At 46.2% G+C, this 18,718-nt stretch overlaps 1 protein-coding gene across 3 annotated transcripts in view; it reads left to right on the forward strand.

Moving 5' to 3' along the window:
- SGCE (sarcoglycan epsilon) overlaps nucleotides 1–18,718 on the forward strand; it is a 54,790-nt gene that overhangs the window by 22,205 nt on the left and 13,867 nt on the right. For all 3 annotated transcript variants that reach the window (XM_069094489.1, XM_069094490.1, XM_069094491.1), the window contains 5 exons: nucleotides 2,299–2,421; nucleotides 3,719–3,876; nucleotides 7,692–7,764; nucleotides 15,332–15,530; nucleotides 18,392–18,554. In XM_069094489.1, coding sequence (XP_068950590.1) covers nucleotides 2,299–2,421; nucleotides 3,719–3,876; nucleotides 7,692–7,764; nucleotides 15,332–15,530; nucleotides 18,392–18,554 — 716 coding nt within the window. The remainder of the gene's footprint in view (nucleotides 1–2,298; nucleotides 2,422–3,718; nucleotides 3,877–7,691; nucleotides 7,765–15,331; nucleotides 15,531–18,391; nucleotides 18,555–18,718) is intronic.

Below are 18,718 nucleotides of genomic sequence, written 5' to 3' on the forward strand. Positions count from 1 at the left end.
TTTACCTCAGTTTCCTCATCTATTAAATGGAGGAGTCAGTCACTAAACATTGTGTCTACAGTGTGCTAGGCACTGTACTCAGTGCTGGGGATGCAAAGGAAGGCAAAAGACAAGCCCTGCTCTCAGGGAGTTTATAGTCTGATGGGAGAAAACAACCAGTGAAAAAAAGTGTACTTACAAACAGGCTGGAGGTAACCAACAGAGGAAAGGCCTAGGGATGAAGGAGGAATCAGGAAAACATAGGGTGGGAGGTGAAATTTAAGCTGGGACTTGAAAGAAGTCTGAGAGAGATGGGGAAGAAGACTGTTCCTGGCAAGGGAGACAGCTGGAGAAGATGGCCCAGAGTTGGGGTATGGGGGGCCTTGTGCAAGGCCAGTGTCACCATATCTCCTCCAGGCCATAGGGAGCCATTGCAGGGGCCTGAGCAGGGGAGGGACCTGACTCAGGAGGGGATTGCAGCAGGTTGGCTTCAGGATCCTCCAGTTTCTTCCCAGCTGTAACCTATGAGCCTGTTCTTTTTGTTGAGGATTTGTGGGATAGAGGGAAGTCCCCACATGGAAACTCTCTGAGGAAGACCTCCAGCTATGCCTGGGGCAGTGAGTGGGTCTGGGGCTGTCTTACCCTGACAGTGTACTTTCCAAAGCTATGGACCAGTGAGGTGTTGGGGAAGTGACTTTCTTCAAGTGTGGTTTGCACGAGATTTTCGGAATGTGCCTTCAAGGCCAACGAAGCCAAAAGCTGAAGAGTTTCCTTGCAGAGTACCTGCTCTTAGAAGGCTTATTGACCCATGGCAAAAGGTGAAGGAGCCACTTTATCTTGCCCTTCTTTGGCCCGAGGTGCTTCCAAGCAGTACAGGAGAGCTGATGCCCGATGCTGTCCCATGGCTGTTGGGCCTTGGGTTCTATTGATGCTGAATTGTCCCCAGAAAATGAGGAGCCAGCACCTCCAGGGAGCGTGGGCTGGTTTTCTTCAGGTATATGAATATATACCTCAAGAAGCAGTGTAGTGTGGTGGGGAGAGAGCTGACCCTGGATCCCTACCCACATGGGCAAGTCAGTTAAACGATCATTGTTCTAAGCATCTTTCTAAGACTCTAAACTGCAGATAGGGTGGAATTTGCATCGGTAGAAGGAGTTTGCTCCTAGGAGATTCTTAGACCAGTGACATAACACTGCTATCATCAGGGATGCTTCAGCCCGTGGAAATAAACAAGCTGCACTTGACCAGTAGTTTCCTGGATGTTCAAGAGCTAATTTCCTCCAGAGCTGCCCCCAGTGGCTTCAGGAGCTGGGGCCTGCCTGAGGCACCTGCAGCGCGAGCCCTTTGGGTCACATTGCTGTACGTGCAACAGCTCCCTGATTGGTTTCAAAGCCCAGGCATTTTTTTTGTGGGAGTGGCTGAGGGGGCGGGGCGGGGCGGAGCAGCTCTCCCAAGGTCACGCTCTTGCCGGCCAGGTAGCTTTCTTGCACCTTTTGCTAAGCATTTTGAAGGCCGGGGTCTTGGGGAAAATGTATTCTGGCCAGGAAACAGCAAAAAAGCAGCTTGTTTCTGGGCGTAATGGAGCAAGTGCGAAGTCCTACTTCAAGGGAGCATGTGGGCTGGTGTCTGTGGCTCCGTGTGCTCTCACTTGGGTCTCTTGTTCCTTTGCAAGACAAGGCCATTATTTTGACTGCATGACTGCGTCTGGTATGTTTTATGTCTTTGCTATTAAGGACTGAAAGCCCTAACTATAGCCCAGGGGATGGGTCACTAGATTTGGGGTCCCAGAGCCTGGGCTCCCACCCTGGATGGATCTGCTATTTCTCACCTGTGTCCCTGACTTGGAACTAGCCTCGGTTTCCCCAGTTGCAAAATCTGGTCAGATTTTTCCATAAGGAAATGCTTTGCAACCCTTTAAAGACAGAAGAGAGTAGGAGCTAGTAACAATTCCCGTGTTGCCTTGTTGGAGGTAAGCCTGCTGCCTGGAGACGAGGAAAAAGGGCCAAAGGTTTGGGCCCTGCTAGAAACTTATCCTGAGCGGGCTGCTACAATGTATCCTGGGGTCTATGACGTCTGTCTCCTCCCGCCCAGGGGCTGCTTGGCCTGGCCTGGTGATGCCCAAACTGCCTCGAGGGCTCCCAGGGCTTTTGTTCTAAACAGGCTATAATGTCACTAACCAATATGTTCGGCATGTCGCTTTTCTCTCCTCAGATATCTGGACGCCACGGAAATAGCGAATGCACGAGCCTGGGGCTGCCCCCTCCAGCCAGCGTGTCTCACTCACCTCTTCTCTGTCTCTCTTCTTTCCTCCCTTTTCAGTGTACACCATTCTCTCTAAGGTACAGTCTGACCGGAACGTGTACCCATCCGCCGGAGTCCTCTTTGTTCATGTCTTAGAGCGGGAGTACTTTAAAGGGGAATTCCCCCCGTTTCCGAAGCCTGGTACGGAACCCTTTGATCTTTCTGCAGGGAAGGGCGGGATGCTGGGCAGTCCAGGAGTTGGTTCAGCCCTCTTGGAGGTCTGAATGGTGCCTGAGAAAGGGTCAGGATGGAAAACCTGGAAGCAGATAAAAAAGTGGCAAGATTGTTTTTAGCTTCGACGCATTGGCTTAGGCTTGGCCGCCAGTGGCTTTCGCTGGACAACTGCCGTTTTCTCAGCGAAGCATTCTGCAATGTTTGCAGAGCATTGAGTTTTGTGACATGCTGCATAAGGCCTCTTCTTTGTGCTTCCAGAGAAAGTTAAGGTCAGGGTCAGGATTAGAAAAGAGACTGCAAACATTGACATTAAATGGACTTATGACATCAGATTTATTTGAACAACCCATTTTTGATGGCCATTTCCGTTGGTTCTGTATTGGGGGTATTACTAATGGCAGGCTAGTCAGCAGCAGCAAGATGCAAGGAGACAGAGGAAGGTGGAGAGGAAGGTAAATCGAACATTGACTTACATGATACATGGACATATAAAATGTATTTGCTTTTTGTGTGTATACACATCTGACTAGGCTTATAAAAATTTATTTTTCTCTTTAGAGAAAAAACTTCTATCAGATTTTATAGTGGTAGGATCACACTTGAAAAATTCATGAAATATAATTGTTTTCTCAGAGTTAGAACATAGTCAAGTAGAAAGAAAAACGTTTTCTCAAGGAGTCACACCCCTCCCCCCATGTTGCCTTGTCTCTCTGTAGGGAGGACATGCACACAACATGGGGGGGGGGTTTCTTTCTGTGTGTGGCTGAAGCCAGGCTCTGCCTCTTGAGATACAGCTTCTCAGCCTTGGAACGGAGACAGGCTGCTCAGGTCCCTGGTGCCTCCCACCTGCCCAGAAAGGATGGATGGTATAAATGCACTCACTGGTGTTTGTTCTTGTAGTGGAAGTTGTCGCTTGAGTTCAGTGGCCCCAAAAGCATTTATTAAGGGCTTGCTGTGTGCCAGGCATCCCCCTCTTCTGAGACCCACTCAGGAAGCTTGTGCCTGACACCTCTCTCTCTCTCTTTCATGAGCAGCACACATGGCTTTCTAGGGGATTTCTGTCTGCAGATCTAGCAGCCTCCAATGGGCCTTTGCCCTCCAGACTTTTCTGGCATCTGGGAGAGACTCTTAGCCTTATTTTCTCAGCATGTTTGGCATTATCCTAAAAGCAAGGAAGACAGCAGTGTTTTCTTAAATGCAGTCAAGTGTGAGTGGGACAATGGCTGTCTTGCATGTTTTCATTAACAGTCTGTTTCTTACCTAGGTGAAGTAAGTAATGACCCCATCACATTCAATACCAATTTGATGGGCTACCCAGACAGACCTGGCTGGCTCCGCTACATTCAGAGGACACCTTACAGCGATGGTGTGCTGTACGGCTCCCCCACGGCGGAGAATGTGGGAAAGCCAACCATCATTGAGGTATCCTTAACCTGCCTGTGCTAGCTGGGGCATCAGGATGGGGTGAGATTAGGAGTCTCTAGGGTTCCTCTTATTTTAGTAAGACATCGTCTAGGAAGATTTTGTAGAAATATGTTAGATCTACTTCTGTTCATGGTATGTTTGGATGTCAATTTTAGATAGTTACCAGAAAATCTCACAAATTCCCACAACCAGGGGAAAGACTAAGCTAAATTAGCAAAAAGTTTGAATTATGAAATATTTGTAAAGAGAAAAGTAATTCTGATGTCTGTACTTTGTAATTACTTGCATTCGAAGCTTCTGTTGCCATCCCTTCCTTCTCTCAGAGCCCTCTGAGCAAGGGTACCCCTTCTCCACAAAGCCTATTGTAATCTCCCTTGGTGAATGGAATCTCAGATTTTCCCAACCCATGACTGAGCCTTCTCCTTGCCTCATTCTAGTGTATTTGAGTTTTGTTGAGCAATACTTCTCTTGCTCCCACGTTGAAGTGTCAGTTCCTTGGAAACAGGGGCTATGGTAACCCTTAGACATTGTGGGTACTGATATTTCTGTGTTACCTTTACTCTTACAAAATACTTTACCTGTATGGCAGTTGGGTAGACTCAGGGTGCTACCAGGCTATCTCCACACATGTTTGGCTCCTTCCCCTACTTTCTAATATTACAGAGAGCTGCAGGCTCTCCTGTAATTAATTAGTCAATCAGTTAACCCTCTGAGGAGATGTACTTTGTATGATCACCTAGTGTCACTGTGACTGCCTATGAATGGAGTCAGTGGCCCCCAAGACCTCTCAAGATAGTGCTTGGAATATGTCCAAAATACAAAATCTCTTTCATCTCCATGCCTTGACCTCCCCCCACCCCCCACCCCCCACCCCATGTAGCTTGGAGTGCTCCCTCCATCACAGGGTTAAAGGCCTGCTCAGGACTGGATAGTTCCCTCTGAACACAGCTGTGGGAGTTATCTTCACAGTCAAGCAGCCTGGAGATCCACCCAGTCAGCCAGAAGCTTCCAGACGCAGTCTACCGGGCTGCTGCTGTGCAGACTCCTCCTTTTCCACTCCCATTCAGCCCAGCCAATCAAGGGGGGCTGGGTGAAAAATGATTGGCAAGGCTAAGAACTCCCTGAGATTTCTTCAGCACACACTGGGTAGCCAGGGAGGGGAGAGGGCTGGATCCCGCCCTGCAGTGTCACCCAATCAGTCCTGAGTCCCAGATGTGCCACCCCTTTCCCCCTTTAGCTGCTTTCCAGGTTTTTGCATGGTCTCCACCCAAACAGACACAGACTTTGGAATGACCCCTAGGTCTTCTGTTAGTTCATTGGTTTAAAAAGCTCCCTTGTGAGCAAAGTGAACCCCAGAGACCCTCCGTAGCTTGCTCGAGGTCACAGAGATAGCAAGCACTGGTGCTCAGCTTTGACCCAGGTCCCCTGACTCTGGAGACTCTGACCTTCTCACTACACCACACTGCCCCCTGCCCAGGGAGAGGGAAAGAGCTAGGTACAAAGGAAGGCTTTGGGGAAAGGAATGAGAGAGGCCAAAGATAAGGGGCCCCAGAAGAAACTGCACAATTCTGTACTGAGGATGCTTTTGTTGAGAAGGCACTGGGTAACAAGAAACACCAAATACCGGCAGAAAGTGAAACATTCTGGTTATCGGCACAGAAGTGATCTCCCAGTCAGCCTGGTGACTTGTCAGGGAAAATAGCAGAGTGAAGGGAGATGGAAGGACAATGAGAATGGGAGAATGGAATAGCTCAGTCCTAAATTGTCTCTGTAAGTGATGGGTGGGGAGGAAAGGGAGGGAGGCATCAGCACCAAGGGTTACGGTTGCCACCACAAGCCCAGAAGGTCTTCAAAGCCCCTGTCATCTGCAGCTCAGGGCAATGGCAGGATCTACGCAGGTTGCAGGGAGATTGGAAACCCACAAGTGAGTAATGCGTGGGCCGTGTTGTATTTGTACTTTTTTGTTCCACATTTTCCAGCTACACTTCAGTCTAGTTCAGCTGCACTTGGGAGTTTGCCTCCAGCTTGACACTTCCAGTTTAGAATAAAAGTCATTGGTCCCATCTTACAAAGAGATGATGGATGATGATGGGCAGCATTGATTGTCTCACAAAGCAGAGAGAATAAAGCCAGGCAAGAGAGCTGACTACATCATTTACTTTGATTTAAGCCAAAGTTAACTGTTCAGGGGTGAAGATGGAAGGAAGAGGACAACCCAAAGGAAAATGGAAAAGATCTCCAAAGATTAGGAGAACAAACGGCTTGCCCTGCCAAGGACAGAGGATCTTCCACACTTGGACCCTGGTCCATCCCCATCTGGGATCGTGTGTCGATGTCCTAAAAACGGCCCCCCCAAAGTTGCCAGACTGGGCATCTGTATAGAGAAGATTTGTGCTAGGGGAGGCACAGTGGGGAGAATGCTGAGGGACTGAGGTGCAAGGTATCCAAAGGAGGGGAAAATACCAAAGATGTGGAAATAAACTGAATCTTATTTATACCCCAAAGTGACTGAGAAAACCTCAGTGCCTCCTGACCCTTCTGCCTGCCCTCCCATCTAGACGCCGTCATTTACACACGAATCAAAAGCATCCTTGATAAATGTAGCAGGAGGGAGCAGGCAGGGTCTTAGTGACTATCTTCATTTTGGAATTGACTGAAAGATACAGAGAATATCAAGACCAGTTGGGTTATTGTTGGCTACACTCAAGCATTTGAGTCAATGAGACATAATGCCACCTTCGAGACTCTTTCCCAATGAGTACAGTTATCCCTCCCACCCTTATATCACAATCTTTCACAGTTCATTGAAAGACCCAGTAACAGCAATAGCCTTGTTTGATGGCCCTCTGTTCAAATGGGGAGACATCTGTTCACTAAAGGTGGTCACCACCAGGATGGAGGAAATACAGAGCAGAGTCCAGGCCAAGGAGAGATTCTCTGGGGAGTTGAGAAGCCTCCCAGTTCTTCCTGTTTGTGAATGACATGGGACTGTTTGCCTCAATTCCTAGGACAATGCAGACCCTCCTGGAAGATATTTACAATCCCTTTAAAAAGTTTGGCCTGACCATCCTTACAGGAAAGGCCAAAGTGAGGTGGAGCTGTGCAAAGTGTGCAGAGTCACTGTCCTCCAGGGTCATCTGAGTCCAGTGGCAAGATACAAATCAAGATGGCGAGATATGATCCCAGATGCAGTGGGAGAACTTGGCCTTTTTAAAGAAGGTCTTTCTCAGGTCTCAGTTTGTCTGAGATAGCACCCATTCAGTGGCTTAAGGCTAGGTAAGAAACGAGGCAAAAAAAAGTGGCTTAGTTTGCCTGCTCAAAACAACAACAAAGACAAACTAAAACCAAAAGCCACCTCAAACGGGGAGGGGAAGATCCTCAGGGTTTCTGGGCAGAGAAGAACAGAAACAGTTGCTATTTACACTCACTCTGAGTTAACATTTTAACCTGCATGTGGATGGAGATGCTACAGGAGTTTTCTGTAAGTCCCTAGGTCTGGGACAGACAGTATTGATAGACACTAAGTTGGGCTGGCTGTTGGACGGGAGGAAGAAAGCAGCACTGGTGAAGGCAGAGATCCTGATGTGTGGAGGAGCTTATGAGTTGTCTCCATTTTATTAAACCAGATTAGTTCGTTATTGTCCAACTGAGACTAAACGCTGTGCCATATTCTGGGAGGCCGAAGAAGGCCTGTTTTGTCAGTCTGAAGGTGAATGACAGATGTCAGCAGAACGGCATTTTCATTGTGTTATCTTCATTGTATTTTCAGATAACTGTACTATTTCATAGTTTTCCCTTTGTTCTCATTCTAGATAACAGCTTATAACAGGCGCACATTTGAGACAGCACGGCACAACCTGGTCATCAACATCATGTCAGCAGAAGGTATGTCTGAAAGAAAAGTGGCTTTGGAGCATGGTAGGGTCTGGGTGCATGTGCTGAATGGGACTTAGCCAGATCAGAACCGGGGCTAAACAGCAGGAAGAAATGTTGCTGAACATTTCCTGAAACATTTCATTCCTGATCTGTAAACTGAGGGGGCTTCATGGGTTTTTCTCTTGGCTCTAACTTAGAATCCAGGTGGAAACCCCACTCCACCAAAACACAAACATTTAAATCCTACTTACTATCAGCTACCTGTGTGACTCTAGACAAGTTAGTTCCGCTGTCCGGGTCTCAGTTCACCTCCCTGTAAAAGGCAGGGGCCACAGGTCCTATGGTCCTTTAAAAATGTATTTGCCAGAGTCATAGATTACTACAAAATCCTGATAGGAGATTTTTAACTTAAAAAACAATAACTTTTCAGACACAGTTAAAGTTAAAATAGATTTAATTAAAAGAGATAAGCAGGGAAACTACATTATGTTAAAAGGTACCCAAGATAATGAAGTAATATCAGTATGAAAGATATATGTACCAAATGCTAAAGCATCCAAATTTATAAAGGAGAAGGTAAATGAATTACAGGTGGAAATAGATAGCAAAACCGTAATAGTGGGGGACTTCTGCTTTTCTTTTCTCAGAACTAGATGCATCTAACCAAAAAATAAATAATAAAGAAGTGAGGGAGATGAATAGAATCTTAAATAAACTAGATATGTTAGACATCTGGAGAGAACTGAATGGGAATAGAAAGGAACATAGCTTTTTCTCAGTGATGAATGGCATACACCCTTTTCAGATTATAATGTAACAAAAATTACATTTAAAAAAGGATCGCAGAAACGCAGATTAAAAATTAATTGGAAACTAAATAACCTGCTTACAGAATTAGTGAGTCAAAGAACAAATTGCAAACACAATAAATAATTTTATTCAAGAGAATGATAATAATGAGACAATATACCAAAAATTATGTGATGTGGCAAAAGTGGTAATCAAAGGAAAATTTATATATCTAAATGCTTACATCAATAAATTAGAGAAAGAACAAATCAGGGAATAGATATGCAATTAAAAGAACTAGAGAAAGAACAAAATTAAAAATCCCCAATTAAACACCAAATTGGACATTGTAAACATTAAAAGATTAATAAAACTGAATGTAAGAAAACCATCCAATTAACAAATACATTTAGGAGCTGCTTTATGAAAAAACAATAAAATAGATAATAGATTTTTCAAAAAGAGAAAAAAACAAATTACTAGTATCAAAAATGAAAAAGGCAAATATGCTACTAATGAAGATGACATTATAGCAATTATTAGGAGGTATTTTTCCTATTTGTATGACAAAAGATTTAATAATCTAAGTGAAGTAGAATACTTACAAAAGTATAAACTGCCTATATTAAGAGAAGAGAAAATAGAATATCTAAATAAACCTATTTTTGAAAAATAAATTGAACAGGTCATAAATAAGCTTCCTAAGGGAAAAAAGTTATCAAGACCAGATAGATTTACAAGTGAATTCTACCAAATATTTAAAAATCAACTAATTCCAATATTAAATAAAAATTATTTGGAATAATAATAGGCAAGGAAGGAATCCTGCCAAAGTCCTTTTATGAAACATATATGGTACTGACACCTCAATCAGAAAGAGCAAAAACAGAGAAAGAAAATTACAGACCAATCTCACTGATGAATATTCATGCAAAAATCATAAATACTAGCAAAGAGACTATAGCAATATATCAAAAAGATTATGCACTGGGATCAAGTGGGACTTATACCAGGAATGCAGGGATAAGGAAAGGAATAAGGAAAAATATTAACATAATTGATTGTGTCTGTAACAAAAGTAACAAAAATCATATAATTATATCAATAAATGTGGAAAAAAATTTTTTGACAAAATGCAACTCTCATTTCTGTTAAAAAATACTTGAAAGTGCAGGTAAAAATGGATTTTTCCTTAAATTGGTAAGAAGCATATGCCTAAAACTATGAGTAAGCAATCTCTGTAATGGAGATAAATCCCCTGCATAAAGGGATTTGTTCTGTAAAACTTGGACTCAGTCAAAAGGCTGCCCCCAAAGACCTAGAAAGTCACACGTGTCCTGGAGGCCACAGGTTCCCCACCCCCCATAGAAGCCTTCCTGGTAAGATCAGGAGTGACGCAGGGATGTCCATTATCACCAATAGTAATACTAGAAGTGGTGGTAATAGCAATACAAAGAACAAGAAATGGAAGGAATCAGAGTGGGCAGTGAGATCATAAAACTATCCCTCTTTGCAGATAATATGAAGACATACTTGGAAAATCTTGGGAATTCGACTAAAAAGCTGGTGAAACAGTTTTAGCAAAGTCGCAGGACAGAAAATGAACCCACACAAATCATCAGCATGTCTACATATCGCCAACAAAACTCTGCAGAGATAGTGAGATATATTCTATTTAAAATAACCACAGACAATGTAAAATACTGGGGAGTCCGCCTGCCAAGACAAGCCCAGGAACTATATGGACACAATTATAAAACAGTTTTTATACGAATGAAGTCAGATATAAATAATTGGAGAAATAGCCATTGTTCTTGGGTAGGCAGAACCGATATAATAAAAATAACAATTCTACCCAATCTACTTATTCAGGGCCATCCCAGTTAAACTACCAAAAATATTTTGTCGAGTTAGAAAAAATAATAAAATTCATTTGGGATAACAAAAGGACAAGAATATCAAAGGTATTGATGAAAAAAAAAGTATAAAGGTAGGAAGGTTAACAGTGCCAGCTCTTAAACTGTATTTGTTATCAAAACTATTTGGTACTGGTTAAGAAATAGAAAAGTGAATCAGTGGCACAGGGTGGACACTGTAGTAATGAACTAACATGGTGTCTGATAAATGCAAAGATTTAAACTATGGGGATAAGAATTCACTATTTGATAAAAGAAAAAAAATTGCTGGGAAAACTTGGAAAGTAGACTGACAGAAACTAAGTATAGATTAATATCTTATACTGTTTACCAAGATAAGTTCAAAATGGATACATGGCCTGGACATAAAGGGATATTAGAAGAACATGGAACATATAACCTATCAGATTTGTGAATAAGCAAGGGGTAGAGGGCATTGTGGGACCAAAAATGGACAGTTTTGATTATATTAAAATTTAAAGGTTTCGTACAAATAAAACCAATGTAGCCATAATTAGAAGGAAAGCAAAATATTGGGGGAGAAAATTCACGACCAGTTTCTTGGATAAAGACCTCATGTCTCAAATATTACGGAGAACTGAGTCAAATTCATTTCCCAGTTGATAAATGGTCAAAAGGAAGAAATCAAAGCTATCTATAGTCATATGAAAATACGCTCTAAATCATTGTTGATTGAAGAAATGTAAATTAAAACAACTCTGAGGTACCATTTCACACCTATCAGATTAGCTAAAATGATTGAAGGGGGAAATGAAAATGCTGGGAAGGATGTGGAAAAATTGGGACAGCAGTTCATTGTTTGTGGAATTGTGAACTGATCCAGCCATTTTGGAGAACAATCTAGAATCGTACCCAAAGCATTATAAATCGGCCAAGAAGGCTCTGTGAGGAAAGGTACTCTGCACCTAACAGAAAGAGCTGATCGAGGAAGGATGGAGTGGACGGTTCCATGACTATATCTATAGCAATTGTTGGCCTTCTCTAGCGGAGAGCAGGGGATGAATCGGAGTTTAAAATATAAGGAAATAAATAAATGAACCAGTAACCCTTACTCGGCTCACCATTTGCTTCCCAACACTTAGCCAATAGGTAGATACCTGAGGAAGTCGTTTCTTTAGATGCATGTGTTCTCAGGTGCTGATTTCCCAAGATGTGCCGTGATGCCTTTTTGGAAGATGGCATTTGTGAAAATCAAGGGCGAGAGCATGTTACTAGAATTAGAATCAACTTCTCTTGCCTCTGCTTTTCAGATTAATTGGCTTTTTCCTAAGGCCTCAGATAGTTAAAGACATTATTCTTTACAATTTTGTGATTAGAAATAATGTCCACCTCTGGAACAAGGAAAGGGCCTTTATCAAAGTGCTGAGGAAGGACCAGACGTGGTCACCAGAACCCCCACTGCTATGATGAGGCTGCCTCCTCCTACTGGCTCCACAGACTCTTCCTCCATTCTGGCTCTGCCCTTGGATCTGAGGTGGGCACTGCCAACGGTGACATGATTTGTGCACCAAGTCAGGGGGAGGGCAGTCCTGATTGTTTGGGGCTGGTTGGCAGGCTCCAGGCTCTCCTTGTGTGACCCTCATTCCTAATGGAGCTGCCCTGTTTGCCTTGGGGGCCAAGGCAGAGGCATGTTCTCAAGCTGCCTTTTCCCTGGAGGAACAGAGCTCACAGCAGGCCCTGGGCTTTCTTGGACTGCACTTCTGCTGGGGGCTGACCCCCGAACTGGGGCTGCTTCTTGGAGCAGGCTGGTTGAGTCCGCAAGGCTTGCCTTGAATTCTCATGAGCTCTTGGTGATTACAGTAAGCCCAGATACAAATCATTCAGTCAGTCCACAAGCATTTATTGAGCACCACCTGCGTGCTGGGCACTGTGCTAAACCCTCAGGACCCCAGGGGAGCTCCCAGTCTAATGGAGGAGCACTGTGAGAGGCGGTCCTCATTCCCTGGTGGCACCATCTCTGTGCAGACTTGCCGGGTGAGTGCTGGGGCCAGCGGGAGCTCCCATTGGTTGGTTTTATACTGCAGTGGGGGCCTGATTGATTACATAGGAAGGCTGCAGGTGGACTGATTGACAGTTCCTGCATCCTGGAACAAGGCCTGACCACGTGGAGGAGGATTTTGTCTGAAGGGCTGAGTTTTTATCCTAATGGATGTGAAAGTGAATTTTAAGATTTGTGGGCAGAGCCATTCTTAGAGGGTGAAAGAATGCCCCTGCAGTCTCCTCCACTCAGAGGGTCCCTCCACAGTGTAGCTCGACTGCCCTAGAGTCCCCACAGGGGTCCCCCTACATGCTGGGGGCCTGCCTCACTTTCCCCTGGGACCCCAAGGGTTCCAAGGAAGCCCCTGCTGGGACGGTGGCCATCTTGTCCTTCTCTCTGTCCCCTTGCCACGTGACCACCCTGTCTTCTTGTCTCGACGCCATTTTCCTGATTGTATTTTTCCTCTGCTTTTCTCTGAGGCCCCTTGTCAGCTGTGACAGAATACTGATCAGAGTGACTGGCTGAGAGGCTGTGGCCATGGCAACGGCAAGCCAGGAGCTCTGCAGAGTGGGCCCCCAAGCCCTTCTTTCCTGCAGATTTCTGTTTTCACATCGCTCAGTGGCTTTCAGTGAACAAAGCAGGAGCTGGGTAGGGTTATCAACGATTTCCAAACTGGGAGAGAAGGCAATGGAGACTATTCAGAGGTCAGTGCCCCCTGAGGTAGAGTGTGGGTCTGAGAATCACACCAAAGAACCAGGCTCAGGGCCATGGATGTACAGTCAGAAGGTATTCTCATTCTACGACAAGGGACAGAGACCCAGAGAGGTTGAGGGATGTTCCTGGGATCATCCAGGCAGTGAGAGACAGAGCCAACCTCCATGCAGCCCTCTTTCCAAGTAGGAGTAGCAATGTTAGCTCACAAACAGAGATAAATAAAAAGCAGTGCAGGAATGGGGGGAGGGGATGGTGGGCTAAATGTCCTGGGGCCAGGAGAGCCCTTGGAGTGACTGAGCCTTTCTTTGAGGGAATGCCCCTGCTCAGGTCAGAAAAGCCCTTTTCCAATCCAAAGGGTCCCTCCCCCTGGTTTTAGTTCCTAGTAACTGTTGTGGTTCCAGTCAGAGGGATCATGTAGGGAGTGAGCTTAGTGGGTCTGAGACCATCAGGGAACAGCCCTGAGGCAGCTGGGAGGTGTTTGGTGACATTCCCGGGATGCGGATATGTTCTGGAGATCTAGAATGGTTAGCAAAGGCACCTGTTCCTAACAGGCATCACTGGCTAGATTTATTTACCAAATAATGCTGAAGCAATGGCTGAAATCTTCCCTCTCTTCTGTGTCCTTGGAGGAGCTTTGGTTGGGCCAGCACCCCAAGCTTCTGGGGGTAGGGTGGGGTGGCATGTTGGAACAGCTCTGGAGCCACTAGACCCCAGATTTCCCGATTTTCTGACAATTGACAAACAGAGCCATGGTGGCGTGTCTGTCTAATTGGAGTGGAGGCAAGTAGGCTGATGTTCTGATTAACCTGAGGTTAGGGAGCAATGATGAGGTAAACCAAGGTTGGGGGGTGATGTTAAGAAGTTGTCGGGGAAAGGAGAACAAATCGAGGCAAGCGTGGGTTACTGTCCAACTTGGCTTCTGCTTTTTCTGATGAGATGAATGATCCTCAGACTGGAAAGGGCCTCCATCCCTAGACCAGATGACAGTAAGAGTACTTGACTTCTGGGGCGGCTAGGTGGCTCAGTGAGTAGAGCGCCAGCCGCGGAGTCAGGAGTTCCTGAGTTTGGTTCCGGCCTCAGACACTTAACACCCACACAAAAAACCTAGCCATGTAACCTTGGGCAAGTTACTTAACCCCAATTGCCCTCCAAAAGGCAAAAAAAAAAGTGCTTGACTGCCCTGACAAGGTCCACCCTCATGACCCAAGTGACCTTTGTCTTAGGGTCTGTAAGAACTGGCAGGTGTGGGGGCAGATCTCACAGGACAGGCAGTAAAGATGGAGAGTGAAGAGGGAGTCATCCAGACTGGGGCATCCTAAAATGGACTCATTACTGAGGGCCATCATGGCTTCACCAAGGAGAGGACAGGCCAGACCAACCTCCTTACCACTTTTGCTAGAACTGATGTTCAGTCATTTCAGCTGTTTCTTTGTAACTCCAACCCCATTAGGGGTTTTCTTGGCAGAGGCATTGGAGGACTTTGCCACTTCCTTCTTCAGCTCATTTTCCAGATGAGGAAACTGAGACAAACAGGGTGAAGTGACTTGCCCAGAGTCCCACAGGCAGTAAGTGTTGGGGGCCACATTTGAACCCAGAAAGATGAGTCTTCCTAACTCTAGGCCCCACCATCTAGCTAGCTCTGGTGTGCTAGGGTTACTGGAGGGAATGCTGTCCTTTGACAAAGTATCTCACGCAGATGTTATGATTCTGAGAAGTGAGTCCGGTGGCAGTACACAAAAGTGTATTCAGAACCAGCGTAATGACTGGACCCAAAGGAGTAATGTCAGCTTGGAAGGAGCTTCACAGCAGGGTACCCCAGAAATCTGGGCGTGGCCCTGTGCTTTTTAGCATTTTCATCTCGAATGCCTTGGACAAAGGCTCATCTGTTTGCAGATTGTCACAGAACTGGGCCGGGGGGCGCGGTGTTGATGGTGAGAGGGTTCACAACAATCTCAGTGGAATAGGCTGATGGTCCCTGGCCCCTCCATGGGCATAGGGACTGATATGCAGTAACTGTGTCTTTTCCCATGGAAGCCTCCAAGCCGGTTTCAGCCGGGATCCTGTTTCCATGGCAACAATGTTCCCACTCTTGCTGTTGTTCATTGGGTTTCTGGAAATTCTCAACTCAAACATATACACTTTTCTCATCAAAACCTAGATTTCCCATTACCCTATCAAGCAGAATTCTTCATAAGAAATATGAATGTGGAAGAAATGCTGGCAAGTGAGATTCTTGGTGATTTTCTTGGGGCAGTGAAGAATGTCTGGCAGCCAGAGCGTCTAAACGCCATTAACATCACGTCAGCCCTGGACCGAGGAGGACGCGTGCCCCTCCCGATTAATGACATGAAGGAAGGGTAAGCAGAGCTCCCGTTGTCATGCGGTGGTGTTGGGTTTCAAAATGGCCGTTTGGATTTGCAGGCTTCTCACCAAGTCTACTCGAAATAAAAGATTTTTTCCAAAATCCTTTTTTTTTTTTTTTAGTGAGGTCAAAGAATCATCTTTGAGATATACAAATATTCAGTTTTCCCTGCTGAGGAGGGAGGGAGGGCGAATATGGTGTCCTTTCTCTTCAGTCCTGGTGTCTGTGGAAGCCATAGCTGTTCTTGGCTTGGCTTCCCATCAGAACTGCTAACCCAGCCTGCTGGCCACCATCCTCTGGCTAGGAAGGTGGCTGGAGGTGGGGAGAGATCTGACCTAGCCATCTAGCCATCATCTCTGCGATCTATGGATCGATGATATTCCAGTATCTCCCCAAATCCTTGTCAGCTGCCTAGCATGTTAGCTATTTCCACACATCTAATGAACTTCCTACCTATGTCTTTGTCCATGTCATTGATAAAAGTGCTCAAGAGTACAAGGCCCAGCTCAGCCCACTGGAGCACTCCCTTGCAGACCCCCTTCCACACTGCCACAGATCAGAAGAACTCTCTGTCCTTTGCACTTGGTCACTCAGCCTGTTTGCATCTATTCCAAGTCTGATGTCCAATGTTTGTCCTCTTCCCTCAATTAACAGTGTATGGTGCACTCCCAGTGTGTCACCAAATATCCTCCGCTGGAGACACCAGCTCCTGGACATGTGCTGTGCCCATGTTGTTGGATTATCCAAAATCCAATTCTCCAGCCATTAACTGACTGATGGTAATGTGCCAGGTGCTGAGCTGAGGACTGGGGACAGAAGGAAGGGACCAAGGTGTACCCAGGAGTAACTGTCCATCTTCTGCTGAACTGACCTGTTCCATTGTGCACTTGGTCAATGGCAGCGTGCATGAGCAGGAAGTTTATCCAGTCACTGAGTTGCAATTTGCCTCTCCAACGCTCCTCAACTTCCCCTGGTTCCTTGAACCCAGGACTCCAGATGAAGTCTGATGAGAGCAGAGGACAGTGGAACCATCCCTCCTCTGCTGCTCTCTCGCACTGCTGGTTCCCATTGAGTTTGCCCTCCACTGAAACCCTGTGGTCTCTCTCTCTCTCTCTCTCTCTCTCTCTCTCTCTCTATCACTCTCTTTCTCTCTCTCTCTCTCTCTCTCAGAACACCTGCTGTTTCTCATGCCTTCCTTATCACATACTTGTGAAAGGGATTGGTTTTTTGGACCCAAGTTCACAACTTTGCATTTCTCCCTTTTGAATTTCATCTAATTAGGCTGGCAACACCCTAGGATCCCAGTCCTTTTGGATGTTGCTTCTCTCGTCCTTGCTTGCAAGCAAGTGTGCTTGCTTCCCCCCCCGCCCAGCTCGGTATGCACATTCAGTGAGCGTGCTATGGATGCCTTCATCGAGGTTGTCGAGAACCTTGTGAAGCAGGCCCATCCCCTTGGTCCTCCTGGGACACCTGGAACCAGTAACAAGCATGCTTTGGATCTGGTCATCCAGGCACTCTGGACCCATGTGATGGCCTTACCATGGCCTTCACCTCTCTCCATCTGCTCCACAAGAGTAGCATGAGATTCCTGGTCAAGAACTGTAATTGAAGAGAACTGTCCCCAGCATCCCCTCCTGTCAGAAAAGGAAGTGCCAGTGCACTGTCCTGAACAAAGCCAGGCTGGTTCCTCACACTCACTGTGACCCTCCCTAGACGTTCACCAGCTTCCTCTTTTTAATGAATGGCTCCAGTGTCTGCCCAGGAATCAGTCAGAGGCTCTGCTCACAGAGCTTGGGATTCCATTCAACAAGTGCTAGGCCCTGTGCTAAAAGCTGGGCAGAGAGAGAAATGGCATGGTCCCTGTTTGCCTTCAAAGAGCCAGCGTTCCAGCAGGAGCAAGGTGAGACAGTGGGCTCAGGAGGAAGCCTATGGCTCCACGCGCTTCACAGCACCCCTTGCTGAGCGGCAGCCAGGGCCATCTGCCTCCCAAAGGGCATTCATGGCCGCTGTCCTTTCTTCCTCAGCGTCTACTTTCCAAGGATGGAATTGTCATGTTTCTGCTTGGGTTTCATTCCAGAAAAAGCGGTGATCTCTGTGGCCGGATTAGGGGCCTTCTTTCACACAAAATGAACTTTTTTGAGTCCACGCTTTTCCTCTTGACTTTGATTGCTAAGAAACTTGAGCCAAGTCCAGTGTAAAGTTGTAGTCATCAGCTCTTCTAGGGTGCCTGGCAGTCTCTGCATCCACTCTCGTTTATGTTCTCTTTCTGTGTCTCTGTCACACTCACACATACACACAAAGTCTCAGTCTCTCATTCTCTCGGTCTCTGTTTCTCTCTGTCTCTCCCTCTCTCTTATTCTGTCTCTCTCTGTCTCTGTCACACACAAACATACAGTCTCAATCTCTCTTTGTGCCTGTGTCTGCCTCTCTCATTCTGTCTCTCTGTCTTTCACACACACACACACACACACACACACACACACACACACACACACACACACACAGTCTCAGTCTCTCTCCCTCTGCCTCTCTCTGTCTCTCATTCTGTCTCTGTGTCTCTGTCTCTGTCACACACAAACACATACAAACACACACATCTCAATCTCTCTCTGTGTCTGTCTCTCGCTGTCTCTCCCCCTCCCCCTTTCCCTCTTCCCCCCACCCCATGAGGCAGTAAGGCCCCAGAATGCCATCTCAGAGAGGGTGCTCTCCTTAGTCCCACCATTAGCTAAATAGTTTCCTCTGAGAGATAGGGCATTTCAGGAGGAAGCCTGCTTTGGAGGCTGTCTTGTTCTACCCTCATCACAATCACCATTGAGGGCCAGCCAACATCCCAGACTGTGTGTCTCTCTTCAGGGTCTATGTGACGGTGGGTGCTGATGTCCCCTTTTCCTCGTGTTTACGGGAGGTGGAGAATGCACAGAACCAGCTGCGCTGCAGCCAAGAAATGGAACCCGCCATAACGTGCGATAAAAAATTCCGAGCTCAGTTTTATATTGATTGGTGCAAAATTTCTCTGGTAAGTGTCTTGGTGGCTCTGAAGGGCACGAGGGTGGCCTGGAGGTGAACATGTAGCCAGAGGCAGCAGCTTGGGGGTGCTGCCAGCTCCCCCCCCCAGTGCTCCATCTCTTCCTGATGCCCATGGCTCCCTCTGCTTTCCTAGGCAGCAGCTTGGGGGTGCTG

Source organism: Petaurus breviceps, unplaced genomic scaffold (genome assembly GCF_028583685.1).
Source record: "Petaurus breviceps papuanus isolate PSGF00001 unplaced genomic scaffold, PetGlider_PUasm1.0 218, whole genome shotgun sequence".
Taxonomy (NCBI): domain Eukaryota; kingdom Metazoa; phylum Chordata; class Mammalia; order Diprotodontia; family Petauridae; genus Petaurus; species Petaurus breviceps.